This window comes from Botryllus schlosseri, chromosome 6 (genome assembly GCF_051294905.1).
Source record: "Botryllus schlosseri isolate E-star chromosome 6, Bs_hap1, whole genome shotgun sequence".
NCBI classification, from domain to species: domain Eukaryota; kingdom Metazoa; phylum Chordata; class Ascidiacea; order Stolidobranchia; family Styelidae; genus Botryllus; species Botryllus schlosseri.
Window position 1 is genome coordinate 14,718,398 of NC_137241.1, and position 14,886 is coordinate 14,733,283.

The following is a 14,886-nucleotide window of genomic DNA, read 5'->3' on the forward strand; positions in this document are numbered from 1 at the left end:
ACTTTGTGAATGTTCATCATGTTGTCTCTAGGACCTCTGAGGTCATTTTAATTTACCTTTGGTGCTCTAAATCCGAATCTGGTATTATGTCTTTCTATTACGTCACGTTTTAAATATAATATTGAAGTTGATTACTTCTCACTTATGTGGTTTTGTTTTCAGACGACTTCTACTTATACACCAAAATTCTCTCGGCAAGAAGAATTACTCTTACAATTTGAATTTAGAAAAGTAGAATGTAGTTTAAGGATAAGATGGCTTCACTCTTATGACTTCAATTATCAACTAACACGTGAGATAGCACCTGAATCACGATAAATGGAGATTAGGTATGTGGGTTGTGTCATTATTTTTCGATAAGTTTGACCCCATCAGGTTTATAGTATATTGCTACTGCAAACCAGAAACCGCCTTGAACTGTAAATGTTTTTATAATAGAACTGCAGCATGCCGGGGGGTTTAATCAGTCAAAACACGAATGCATCGACAGAACAGAGTAATTGCAAAGTATTTGTTGTAGACCTAATCACCTTGCTGTCCCAACAGAGACCTCCGTATTTTCATGTCTACACATAATAATCCGTAATTATCACTGTACTTCAGCGTTTCCAACGCATCCTTGATGTTTTAGTATGCCTTCGAGTGAAACTGAATGTCAAATGTCGAGTCAAATCGAAAGTACCAGAATCAATGCGTATTTGTTTCCATTTTGAAGTAGCACGCACCTCAGGGCTTGTTTTGAGCTGTCAATAAACAGACTCCAGTCAGCTGCTTGATATTTGGCTATACCGTTGGTATCATGGCAGTAAACGAAAGATCTTTCACCACAAATAGTTCAGAAGAAGCTATATATAGGCCTATATACTCTATATTCCTATAAAATACTTGGAGAAAAAATAGCATGATAAGCACACAAGTGTGCACGATAGGCAAAAAGGCTAATAAGGACGTTGAAGTTAGCATGATAAGCAGTATGGCTACTTAGATAAGCGCACATCCTGTGTCTTTTAATGTTTCGAAGCACGCTGATACGACCACGCATTTGGGTCATTTGTCATAGCGCACTATTTTCTTTGACATTATAAATAAGAACAATGTTACGTTTATTGTTGACAAAGTTTGCGATTCAGTAATGAGCAGGGTGCTGTCACAAAAAGCATTGGCCGATTAAGTCTGCAGGTCAGATCTATAAAGATAACGATGGTAACTATATATGGAGCTATCAAACACCAGATACAAACCAAGCGCGATGTGTAAGAACGATACCTGCTACCGACTAAAAATGAATGCATCCACATCTCTTTTGAAAACTCGAAGAGAGAAGCTGATTCAGGAAAAGATTGAGAACCACCGGATGAAAAAGTTCACAGAAAACTATGTCATTCGGTGTTACAACGGCCCAGGCTTTATCATAGATGATTTCAATGACTTTATCTGTTGCTTTAATACGCTGACCGTGCCACCATTAACGAAAGTCGAAATTTTATCTAAATAAGAAATTTGGAAATCCTCACGGCGAAAAAATCTGACGTAATAGAGCAATTCTGAGCTGAGAATAGGATTCAGGAACCAACAATTAGCGCACATCAATCATCAAATTTTTTGGCGCAAATGTTTTCACAGAATTCGTAGACCGGTGTTTGGTATGATATTGTACGGTTTAACAAGCTGATGAAAAGATAGTATTCGAGATGTTTTCTAGCCTCGCTGAGAATTGAGATCGCCCATAAGCCATTCTCTAGTAAGACTATACTTTTTTTAGGTGGAAGCTATAAAGATCGTTCGAGCACTGCAAATCTTGTTGGCTTAAATGGTATGCGATAGATAGAATATCACGGGAAAGATGGGACAGTGTAACTTCATCCTCGGCATCGTGTTGATGGTTTCCGTCGACCTCACATGCATTCAAGCTAGATCAGTAAATACGGCCGGGTCATTTGTGGTCAGCGCCGAGGACAACAAGGTATCGATAGTTGCATATATTTATCGCAAACACGCATTACACGGAATATGTTATTACATCAATAAGATGTATTCCAGTGGGATAGGGACATACAATTCTCTGGTGAGACGAGGGTACATCACAACTTTCGCAGGTTATCGGCTGCTGTAACATTTACAGGGTGATATCACATTTCTTTGTGGAATGCACCAAAGCGGTTTCTGGGGCACTATAAGTTTTTTCGACAGTAATATTTGTGTACCAAAATACAACCATCAAGTCAAACAAGGCAAATGATTGCAATGATTGTTGAATCTCAGATCCGAAGGAAACGTTCTGTTGAGTCAACGATGACGCAAATGAGTGTGAAAAGTGTCGTCAAATCTCGCTTTGCAAAAGTGACCACGACTACAATAATGGAGAATTCCGCGCGAGTAGATAAAGAACTGACGTTTTCTGTTCGACTACCCGAGGCAGCTTTCATCAGCAAATTTACCATGTGAGTGACCTATATTGCTTTACAGGAAGTATCACGAAAATGTATCGGTATCACTGTGCGGTGCTAGAAGTAGTATTTTTCGCCCGTGTGCATGGTGCGGCTATTTGTGGCAACACCAAACAAAGTACGGCTCTCAGGCTTTAAAACAGGGGTATAAAACCTTTAATCCAAGGACCATTCACCGATGATTGCGCGAACACAGAAGCGTTTGCTGCTAATTCGTATTCTTAGAAATAACTGTTTTATAATCTCTGTCAGGCCCCATAAAACGTCGGTATTCGCACCCTCGTAGAATGATAGACCTTACATCTGAAGGCGTCTCCTCAGGTTTCCTATATATATCTGCAGGTAATTTCATCACTACATCTGACTCACACACACACACACACACACTAACACAAACAAACCCACACCATTACTGTAGCAAACGAGGTCCGTTATATTAAGCGATTCTCGAAAAAGCCGGAATAACGGTGAATCCGAGACTTGTATATTTATTCATATCGGCGTGCTACGTACTAAAGTTGCGAATATCGATACCATGAAAAAAATTATTGTGCATTCATTGCCTAGTCGAGCGACGCGCAAGACTATTTTAAAGCCAATCAAGAAATATTGGTATTTGTATATGTTACTATTCATCTTAACCTCTCTCACCGACGTGATTAGATTTACCAGGAAAGTTGATGGATGTGGTGTCTTCGGAAACTTGGGTCACATACTTATTAGTGTGAGTAGGATCGATAAATTCTCTGGTCTGGCTCCTATCCCGTTTTTTGAATTCTCTGCTGGATCCGGTCTGACATCTAGGCCGCATTCTTGAAATAACCGAGATCAGGTCCGAAAAACATTTATACGAGTAGGCTACTTATTTCTAGTATGCTACAAAGACAGTAGATCATACGGTTTACGGGCTCAGGTCATATATTTATTATCACAGCAAAAGAAACATGCAATATAAACCCATGGGTTTGTATTGAACAAAGATCTTCCTATCATTCATTGTATTGCTGTCTTGTGATGTTTTGAAGAGATGAAATCTTGTGAATAAACTTGAACTTGAACTTGAACGTATGTATTGGGGCTGCTCGCGTGTGGTTGGTAGTTACAACAGGCATCAATCGCGTCAATAGCGATTCTGACCCTATCAAAAACTACGAATTCATATCCAATTCATATTCAACTCCAGGCGTATCAGAAAAAAATATGAATCCGTCTCCGGTCTGTCTGCGGCCAAATGGGTTAGCTTCGGCCGGCGCCATTGCTCTTATTATGTGGAAGGAAGTTTTTATTTAGCCATAAATCACGTAAGATATCGAGAGATAATATAAGTCGTTTCGAAAAATACCGCGCTGTCACTCTTTGGACACCCCTTCTCTAACAGGTTGGCTACCCCAGTGCTATTATCGATACCCATGTCAGTGTGTGTGCGTGCAGAGACACCACCAGCTTGTTTTCGTCGGAGTAGGGGTGAATGACATGCGCATATCTGGCAAAAGAGTCAAGAAGGATACACAAGTTGAAGAAATAACGACGTAGAATTCTACCCAAGTACTATTAGAACCAGTTCTTATATAAGCATCCCATAACTACTTCAACTAGAACTAAAAGTTGCTGTCTGGAAAGACTGTATATACCAGTAAAAAAGTAGTTTTGAAGAGCAGTCATAAATAAGCTCTTGTGGTCCGCAAAAAAACAGGAAACTGATATACGTGGACGGTATGCAGGGAGCTGGGTTTGTGCTGCTATACTTCATGCAGGATATAGATGTTTTCAGTAGCATAAGGAGTTGAGCGCATCATGTGATACAAATGATAGCTTTGCTATAAACCAGTCGTTCTATACCGTTTGTCAACGCAGGACCTCCTTTCAGAAAATGTGAGAATGTGAAAATGTGGCGCCTTCTCATCACAAGGCCCGTAGTTATTAAGACGATGAGCGATACGGATAAGTTGTATTGGATGGTACACCAACGATTTTCTCTATTAGGATGGCAACTGAAAATCTGGTAGATCGCATTATTCTAAATGCTGACCTGTTTACTGTGATGAAACTGTCAAATAGACCACTATGCCGTTTGAAATTGCGTACTTGAGCCATGCAACTGCTACATAAATTGCAACGATCTGGAATACTACATGAGTATTTCGTAACAGTAGAAGTACTTCGTTACTGACTAACTCCGAATATGTGTTACGTTAGGCAAGCACGCATAAATAGCGTGACACCACGGTATATAACTGGCAGTCCGTTTACAAATATCAATTGGTATGCTGTCGCATGCAATTAACATTGATTGCGAAAGTTGTAGACATGGAGTGTGATCGAGAGCGTGGGACAGATTAGAAAGTACGACAGTGGTTGATTGCAGAGGAAAGCGATATAAACTAAATTGAGACAATCGAGTCCAAAACTGTCGTATTCCGAGAGCGGTACCCATCTTGAATATGGAGGAAGTCTCATTTTGACAAGTTTATGACTAATAAAATGATGATTGGATCAACCAGCTCACCGGCGCACAACAAAACGGAACAGAGCATTATGACTATTCGTGTTTGTGTGAGAATGTGCTTATATATGTGTTAGGCCTGGCCCTAACTGCCTCACTCCAAACCCCGAAATGGGGAGGGGCGAGTTCGAAGGAGGCACAATGTTATTTTATACATCAGCATAAATTATCGCGTATTTTTGGAGAATTATAGAAAATTTTCTTCCCGCCTTGCGCGATTCAAGGTTGCTGCTTTTCTGCATTTTGATATGGGTATGCTCTTTCCCTCAGAAATGCTCATAATTCATAAAGATGGATATTTCTGCTCCTGTCATTACCGCGCCACGACACACAGTTTCGACCAACATGCGACTCCGCAAAGTGCAATGACAAAATCGCCGGCGGCGAGAAAAGCTTGCCCGACACCTCCGATATATCAATGTTCAACTGTCCATTGTCCAACTGCCTGATATATGTGACTAAATGACCGGCGCCGAATATTCCCGTTCTAGCAATCTCAGTCCTGTAGTACAAATGTCACCCGCAGACAAAAATGATGCATCCCGCGAAGATATGTCAACTTGGAATACTGTGCGTCTCACCAAAGAAGTTTATCTTTCAGTTTAGTGTGGTACGTTCGGGGATTCCAATATATTTTGACTATAAAAGCCGAGAGGTTACTAAATAACATCATACAACAATATGATTATTATAAACGGCTTTCGAAGACACCGCCTTGTCGGCTCTACACGGCCAAAATATGCACGTCAACACGGCTTATTCTGTATATGACGCGAAAAATGTCAACTCAACGGAAAGTAGACGTGGAAACCGATTTTCCGAGCACCTACTCGACAAAAATGACCCTTTCTTCATTCAATTCACCAGCGATCAAAGTTTGGTGAATGAATTTGACGTTTATATGCCCTCTCTTTCGGATCCGCAAATTTGGGGGCTGAAAATTTTTGTCGAGCTTGATAAGGGGGCTATGAATCGAGAAAGGTTGAAAACCCCTGGCCTAAATCCATTGTCGAAGTCGTCGCGAAACTCCATGTTCGTTCCCATGGGAATTACATATGCGTCGCAATTTCGAGGACAATTTTGGCCATAGCAGTTTGTATGGTATGCGTACAACAGCGCATTTACCTGTGCAAAGTGTGCATGTACTGTACATGTACAATTACATGTTTTCGACATAAAAGTCGTGTGACGTGATTAGCTATAGTCACGATCAGGATGATGACTTGATCGACCCTTTGATCATTACTTTCATATGCTATATGTAAATTAAAAATCAATTTGATTAAAAAGCACAGCCGAAATTTCAACAATTCGCGCTTACAGCAGAACCCGGAAAACCGATGTCTTATCCATAATTAAAGCGATGTTTGAATCGGTTACCTCTCTTTTAAGGAATGTAGATGGTATCACATTTATCGGAAAAGTCAAAGAAAAGGCTTTGGCGAAGCGGGAATATGAAGGAGCTGTTGCAACCGTGAGTTTGGTTTGCACGCCTAAGCTCTCTTCAACTATTGCATGTTATGACCTGGGGCTTGGAAGTTTTGTTATCGGCGTGTTATCTTTGCGAAAGTATCGTCGTACGCAAGTTCGCGGCTACTCTTCTGTATTATGAGATTTGTAAAATTGCTAGTATGCTATTCCGCAGTCATTCCTAACCTTTTCATGGTCGCGGTTCGCGTTCCCCTTTCAATATATTCCCATTGTCCATTGTCTGCTCATTGTGAATCATAAACGGTCAAATGAAACAAATATGTGGACATGGTGTTATGGTCAACGTATATCGCAATATCCAATATCAAAATCTTCCGTTTTTAGGTAAAAAAATCGCCTTACTTATGACAATTTGTAGTTCGCACTTTAGATTTGCAACAGCAATAAGGAAGTAAACGTATATTTTCTTGACGAGCCGAACCGTCATTCCTACATTAAGTGACATCCGCATCGAACTGCCTCTAATCCGCTTTGGTTTTTTAATACCAATTCCAATGATAAAACGTAAGAATGATGATCCGTATGCCGTGTTCCCGAATGCATGATTATCAGCATATTACACATACACATGCATCTCTCGTACACTATCTGGCGAAACGAGAGAGTAGCTCAGGACGCAACAATGCTGTCTGGCGATACGAGATAGTAGCTCAAGAGAAAAAGAGCCAGGCAGCATTGTTGCGTCCCAATGCCAATCTCCATAACAATGAAAAATTCGAGGCTGATTGTGGGAGTTACAGGGCCACGAGCGGAATAAAATTTATATTTTCGTAATCAGTGCAGAGTCAACTTTCGATTGATACCCGTTTTACCAAATTTAATGCTTGGCAAGTCGGTCAAAAATGACCGTCAAATTGCCTGTAGCCAAATGGAAATTGTGACGTGTTACAATTTCACTGAGGCGTGAGATTTGCCTGTGTCGACACCATATAGCAGTGGTCGGGAACCTATGGCTCGCGAGCCATATATGGCTCTTTTGGGCATAAGATATGGCTCTTTTCGAAATTTCTATTTTTGTGCTTAATTTCTCAATATTGCAGCAACTTGTAAATAATCTTCAGCACGACCAGTATAATTATGCTTGTTGAAGTACAAACAGGTCTTTGAGTGGTTAATACAGTGGCGTATTGAGGGTTTGGTGGACGATACGTTGATAGATCAAAGAGACTAGGAGATATGGCGACGTTTGTATCACAATGCAGTTTCCAATTCATTCTATTCACAATTACAAATTCAAATTACAAACAACGCCATAGCTATCCACGTTCTTGATTGATAACGCAGCTTTGTAGTCGCTGTTAAAATGTAGGCGTGTTGCGTAACGTTATGTTACCGCCGAATATTTTGATAATTGAGAAGTCGAATCAGAATCAGAGCGACAATTACATTCGATTATTATCAGATATTATAAATTCTATGATATTTACGATGAATTGCGCTGTCACAGGTAAGGCATGGCCAGGCCGTGCCTCACATATGCCTTATTACCTCTCCTTTCAAGCTTCATTTTCGAACAATTATGCACGTTGCATGATTTTGGTAGTAAAAATGTTCAAAATCGAGTAGATAGGTGCGGCACTGTCTCACTTGCCTCCCCTAACCCCACGTTACTGACACATCACGCATTGCAGTGGGTGTGTATACTGCTGTGTAGTGATCATGTGTGGCTCCACCTACGTATGTCCTCATGGGTCCTCGCGTCCCGTATAACTGAAGAAAGTCTCAAATTTTGTATGAACAACAATATTATCAACCAGAATACAAAGCCATCAGGAATACCATGCAACACCAAAAATGCATTAACTGTAAAAAGCCGTTGTCTATTATGTCTGTTGGAAATCTGAATGGCAATTGTAGTAAGGCTGCTGCACACTGGCTCTCGCGACACGACAAAACGAGAGAATCGCGCCTGTCTGTGACAAAACCATGCACACCGCGTCGCCAGACTACGCAACAAAGCGTCAGCGAGTGGGCTGCGCAAAATTTTCAACTTTGTCGCGAGTTGCGGGCTCAGCGCAGTAGAAAATAATCATGCGCTCTTATTTCGACGGTGCTGTTTCAATCTTTTCTCATCCTTCAACTTCCTAACTCAACATTCTCGTGTACCAGATGCGTAATTTATCGAGGGTTACACAGTGAAGGCTGTGCGGGATTGACGCAGTGCGCTGTATGATATCCAACAAGCCCAGAAAAAGAATGATTCAACCACAAGTTGATAACTTAAACATGGAAGAACGAAATGAAGATATATTTGATTATTAGATTACTATATGTACACAATACAACATGAATAACAAAGAACATGACCGCTAGCCCGCCAATGCCACTGACATGCTTGACATTACGAAAGTACCGGTAGGCCTATATATTATGAAGATATCTGATTCATGGACTATATCAGGGCATTTCAACGATTAGACACCTTGTTTATATTCTTTGTATCTCGGGTACTGTATCTTATGCATCTGCGTCGTGAGTTGAAATAATAAACTGAGTTTTCGAATTTGAGAATATCTTAGTGGCATTATGGTGTATTCCTTATCAAAATTCGGAGCATCCGCAAAATGCTGTCAGTACACTTAGAAAACACATATGTGTAGGAAGTATTTTGATGTGTTCTTCAATAACCAAGAACCTATACAGAACAGATAGACCTACGTTACGACTCGGTGTCCCAGTGTGCAGCAGAACACAACTACCGCGATCGTGAGCGCGACATGATCGGGAAATTACCTGTTTTAGTCGTGTCGCAAAGCCAGTGTGCAGCAGCCTGTAAGCATCGAAAAATATCACAGGCCTCTCAGTGCAATACAATTAAAAATATCTAACTTGCAAAAGATCTATATGTAACTCAAGTTTCGCATACTCATTTACTCAAATAAGGCAACCAGCATGATTACTACGAGTTTTTACTGAGAAAATAGGTACAAACGACGAATTCAATGTAGTGATTTCGAATTTGCGCTATCATGACGTCACGAATTGTTAATTGTGACTTAGTGATTGATTGACATGTATGGCTCTTTGGAAGTTATATGGAAAATATAAGGTCAATATGGCTCTTCGGACGAAAAAGGTTCCCGACCACTGCCATATAGGATACTATGCTATCAATTTCAGCTGTTTTTCAAAAGGCACAAAACAAGGCAATATAACAATACATCTGTGAATCATGCTGTCTGAGTGGCTGGGATATTTCATGTTTGGGTTAAATGCTTACGATGACATATTTATATGTAGTTTGCTGAAATAGTATACGGTAAAACTAAACTTTTCATCAATTCATTATTATGTATAGAGCTCTCTAGCCCGCTTCAGGATAAACACGGGGCCCTCCGCTAGTAACTTTTTTGGTGTAGGAGCCGCATTTCAAATTTCAGAGCACGTACAGAGCCGCATGAAAATACTCGAGTACTTATAACTAGGGCGGGGTACAATGATTCTAGGCTCGAGCGCTGTCGTGCCGACTGCCGAGCCGTTATTTTGCGAGGGTATATGCGTAGTCGTGTGACGTCATAATCGCTCAGACGTCGATGACGTCATAGTTGCGTACGCACGCACTGTATTCCATGACATCGCTGTGTACATCATTAAAACACTTATGTGACGTAATAACGGCACCGCACCTGGTAATGTCAAGTCATGCAGTTGTATTTAATCTTGAAATGGTAGTATGGTACGCTTAACTACAGAACGAAGAATATGAGCGAATGCCGCGGCGATTGATGAGTGTGTTAAGCAGACAAGAATGATTACACTAAACAGATGATTACAAACTCCAGCGATATCTAAAACTCCACATAACCCTGACAAACTGGAACTGCGCATCCAATCAGTAATTAGGCTTTTACGTCAAACACGAAGGCGTACTGACATCGCATTGAGTAGACCTTACTGGAGTTATCGATCTTACGCAGGAGAAATGAATTCCAATTCGAATGCATGGGCCTACATCACAGCATACTGTCACTGTCCAAGTGTCCAATTTCGATTCCGATTAAAAAACTATCACGGAAACTACCATAGCGTGGTTGTATGAGTTTTCGCTTTCATTCTTGTTGAACATTTTGCAATTAACATATACGCTGCTCAGTGCCCAGTGCTCACACTCGTCGATTATGCACGGAATACAAAGTCTTTTTGAAAAAATACTCCTTAGACTTGACTGAAATTCCTGATATTCCTATAATTTATATATTGTGTTATTGAAACTAGGTGCCTCTCATATATCGGTTTTTGTTTGTTTGTTTGTTTTGTAGTGTTCATGGTGTTTGTCGACTTCTATGGTCACGTCCCACTTCTAGGCTCTTTGTACGACACCGCTTACGCGGATGAGGTTGCGAGGAGGAGCCTTGATAAACCTCCAACACTTAGGTATAGGACTTCTGAGGTCGACCTCGGTCGGACTCGAACCCGCACCCCTTGGTGTTACAGTCGTGGATTATACTACGGCGCTATCTCGCCACGCTCATTAATCGGTATTGGAATGGGCCAACGCAATTTCTTGCTACGAGATTAATGAACATTCAAGGTTGAAACCCCATTCTCTATGACAAGAGTGTAGACTGTAGAATAATCTCCAAGCGCTATAAATTGTGCTCGGTACAACAGGTCAGTTGTTGTGCAGGCGTGGCGAAAATTTAGTCTTAGATGGGATGAATATAAATTCATTTTGTAAGATATGATATTCATTGATAAAGTCAGAACTATCGTCGTGGGCCGCAGTCTTCCCCTCGCCTAGCACCAGCATAACCAAGTTGGCGTGACGTTATTCACAGGAAAACCATTGGGCGATTTATGAAACATATCACCATACCATTTTCAGGGTAACTCCGCAGGATTGGTTACGGCTAAAGTGCGCGAAACGCAAACATTCAACGTTGCTGCAAACGTACCGGCACAAGCAAGCGTCACATTTGAACTGGAATATCAAGAGCTACTGAAGAGAAAGCTCGGAAAATACGAGCAAGTCTTGTTTATTAATCTCGGTCAAGTAAGTAACTGGGAACGCCTATTACAAAAATATCGGAAATACCTTAGTAGTGTTCAATCACAATTGGTTCATATGATGTTACCAGGTAGTGGATGATTTGTCGTTGAACGTATACATAACAGAGGAGATAGGAATTAGTACATTGCAAACCCGTCACCCTCAAAACGGGGAAATGAAGGATAGACGGTTGGTCACTAGTGGATACGAATCAGACGGACAGGTCGACATTGACGTGCAAATTCGAAGAAGTAGACATCAGGCGTCAGTAAGGTATAACGAATATTTCAGTTCACTCAATCCAACGTCACAACAATCAGCACCGAATTAGGATCACGCTTTTCAAATATCTTGCAGATTCAAACCCAACCAAGTACAGCAGCGGCGCTTATTGATGATTCCCGAAAATGACCGCAAAGTGAGCGTGATCTATGACGTCACAAGGGAAAATCTCGGTGGGGAGTTACTGATGCGAGACGGATACTTTGTACATTTCTTCGCCCCCGAGCATTTGCCTGCATTGCCGAAAAAAGTCGTGTTCGTCATTGACCAGAGTGGGTCGATGTCCGGCGTAAAGATGAAACAGACCAAAGCCGCATTCGAAACTGTGCTAAGAGAAATGTCCTACGCGGACGAGTGAGTCAATGCGATAGTTTCGCGATAAGCTTGCTCAAGTCATAATATGTGCTATATTCCTTTAAGGTTTAATATTGTATCATTTGCTAGTGGAACCACGGTGTGGGAATCTTCTGGGATGGTACCAGTGAACAAGTTATCGGTGCAAAAGGCCGTTCGTTACGTGAATCGTATTTCTGCTTATGGACGTGGGTTGACAAGGCCGTGATCCCTATATACCAGTGGTTCCCAACCTTTTTTCACCCACGTACCATTTCGAGATTTTATAGAGTGCTCGCGTACCGAAGGCTGTCAAAAAATGTTTGCGTTATTTATGACGTATTTGACCTATGGGAGGCGTAATAGCAAACACTATTAAACTAGGCATTATCAGCCAGGGTTAATGGGATGCATGAAATTGTTTTTTCACCACCAGTCACAAGAAGAACAACATAATCTAATAACAGCAAACAACAAACGTCAATTGTTTTAATGTGATGGCTGTATATTTGCTTATTTTCCACTAGCTCAGCGGTTCTCAAACTTTTTTAGACACGCCCCCGTTTATGATAGTGAAATATTTCGCGCGCCCCTTATCGTCATATCACAAAATGCAACCAGAATGCTAGCAATCCCAACGAATAATTTGATGGCATGGAAGGTTATGACAGTTGATAAGAGAATTCTCAAATATGCAATTGGGACTATATACAGTAAATACACAGAGCAAAAACAATGAGTTGGAGGTAAATCGCGCGAAGGGCGAAAATTTTTTTAGTAGGCCGCAGCTTCGCGCCCCCTTCAGATGCTTTCACGCCCGCCAGTTTGAGAACCACTGCACTAGCTGGTCGATGCGTGGCATATGTTTGCTCACAGCGCATCGAAAGTCATGCATGGGCTCAACAAGTCGGCTTTGTTTCTTCGACTTGATAGTCACCAGAGATAAAAATCCTTGCTCGCAATACCACGTTGAAAGGAAAATTACCAACTGTGGAACAGCGTGAGAAGCTAGAGTCGAGTACGAGGAGGCCATGCTAAGCCTGAAGTTTATTGGAAAACAGTCTTTGTGTTCAACCCCACCGTAACTAATAACTCCCTCCGGTCGAAAAAAAAACAGAATCTACTCGCGTACCACCTGGAAGACCTTCGCGTACCACTAGTGGTACGCGTACCACTGGTTGGGAACCGCTGCTATATACCGTGGGATTAATTGATAAAATCGAAATACTAAACAGCAGAAGAGGTCGCACGCACATATGACCGAACAATAGCGCGTAGAAATAACTAATCATTTCTCTCCACGTGCAAGAGTATCCAGCATGACGTTGCTGTTTGTCTCACTATCGAATGTAAACATTCAATAGTCTCACACTCTCATAATCCCATATCCTACCCGTAGCGAGAAAAAAAAATCAGGTATATATTCCGCGATTCACGAACTAGCAAGAGTAGATAACGGCGACCTTCAGAATCGTCTTTCATTTATATCGGTTTACTGTGTTCACCGAAATTGCGAGTATTATTACTATTATGAAAAATATGTATAGGCTATATATTCGTTATCTGGACCCGCGAATGGCGAAAATGGCTTCAAGTCTAAGAATGAGATTTGTCAATAATATTGCTAATTACTCTATCACAGCTCATGTAATCATATTTACCGGTGGAGCTGAGCTGGTATAGGTGGCATCTTCGAAAATTTAGGACACGTAATTAATAATTTCGTGACCATCAGTCAGGATTGCCGCTTCAGTCCAAAGTTATTTTAATCGCCCACACGTACCAGACCAAACTATTAAGAACTTCTTGGTGAGACGCACACGATTCCAAATATGCATTTCTTCACAGGGAGCATACTTTCTCTGTGCGGGTCGCATTAAGTACTGTGGGAATCAGATTGTAAACATTGGCACTACTTGGCACCTGACATATATATCGAAGGTGTCGGTGAACATGCGACGGTTTTCTCGACCAAGGTTTTCGCGCCGCCGATCTATTTGGCAGTATATTCCGCGAAGTCGCATGTAGGCCACAAGTTTGTCTATTTCACTTTTACGTATATTCATTTAAAATTGGCTGCTACAATACGCCATCATGCGTTCCATGCCGGGTACTGGAGACCGTGGATTACTTCGTTCTCGCATGTGTTTGAATTTGAACGTAGATTTCACCACGCATAACCTTCTGGTTCGGCCAGAGCTTCTATCAGCTCTCGTTGAGTTCATTCTAGCCGACAATGCGATAGTTCTACCATAGTCAACTGATTAGTGATACTAAATTCTGGCCGTAGCGCACCAGAACGATAACATGATAGCACCACATTGATTTTTCAATTATTATAAATATTGACACCAAACTTTCAGGTACGAACTTTAACGAAGCGCTTCTCAAAGCTGTTGATGTTCTGGGGACGTCAGAACGCAGAAGTGACGTATTAACAACCATTATCGCCCTAACGGACGGCGCCCCGACGGTGGGAGTCACAAGTGAAAAGGATATTAGGAACAATGTGAAGGCGCGCATCAATGGATCTCTTACGTTGTTTTGTGTCGGTTTCGGACACGATTTGAACCACGATTTTCTCAAAAAGCTGTCCAATGATAATAACGGCATCGCCAGGTAAATTACCGGCGTGAAACATCAACAACATAATAATACCCCGGTTCAGGAATATGTGGGTGTATGCCCAATCTATACAATAGCGAACACTGTGCGATGTAAAGTACCGGTTCAAAATATTCTTTAGATTGCCTTAAATGAAGTGGTATTTGATTACGCCTGGATAGCAAGTGTGTTGAGAATCTGCGAATACCCAGACGATTCCCAGAATCGAGCCTGCT

At 41.3% G+C, this 14,886-nt stretch overlaps 1 protein-coding gene across 2 annotated transcripts in view; it reads left to right on the plus strand.

The window, feature by feature from the left end:
- Positions 1 to 950: 950 nt before the first annotated feature.
- LOC145441083 (inter-alpha-trypsin inhibitor heavy chain H4-like) overlaps positions 951 to 14,886 on the plus strand; it is a 36,106-nt gene continuing 22,170 nt past the window's right edge. Inside the window, exons 1-8 of one of the 2 annotated variants that reach the window (XM_080318869.1) lie at positions 961 to 1,963; positions 2,263 to 2,441; positions 6,343 to 6,424; positions 11,267 to 11,434; positions 11,520 to 11,704; positions 11,789 to 12,067; positions 12,134 to 12,255; positions 14,410 to 14,665. In XM_080318869.1, the coding sequence (XP_080174995.1) occupies positions 1,844 to 1,963; positions 2,263 to 2,441; positions 6,343 to 6,424; positions 11,267 to 11,434; positions 11,520 to 11,704; positions 11,789 to 12,067; positions 12,134 to 12,255; positions 14,410 to 14,665 (1,391 nt within the window). In that variant the 5' untranslated portion in view covers positions 961 to 1,843. Of the gene's footprint in view, positions 1,964 to 2,262; positions 2,442 to 6,342; positions 6,425 to 11,266; positions 11,435 to 11,519; positions 11,705 to 11,788; positions 12,068 to 12,133; positions 12,256 to 14,409; positions 14,666 to 14,886 lie in introns of both variants that reach the window. The other variant, XM_080318870.1, reaches the window with a different exon arrangement.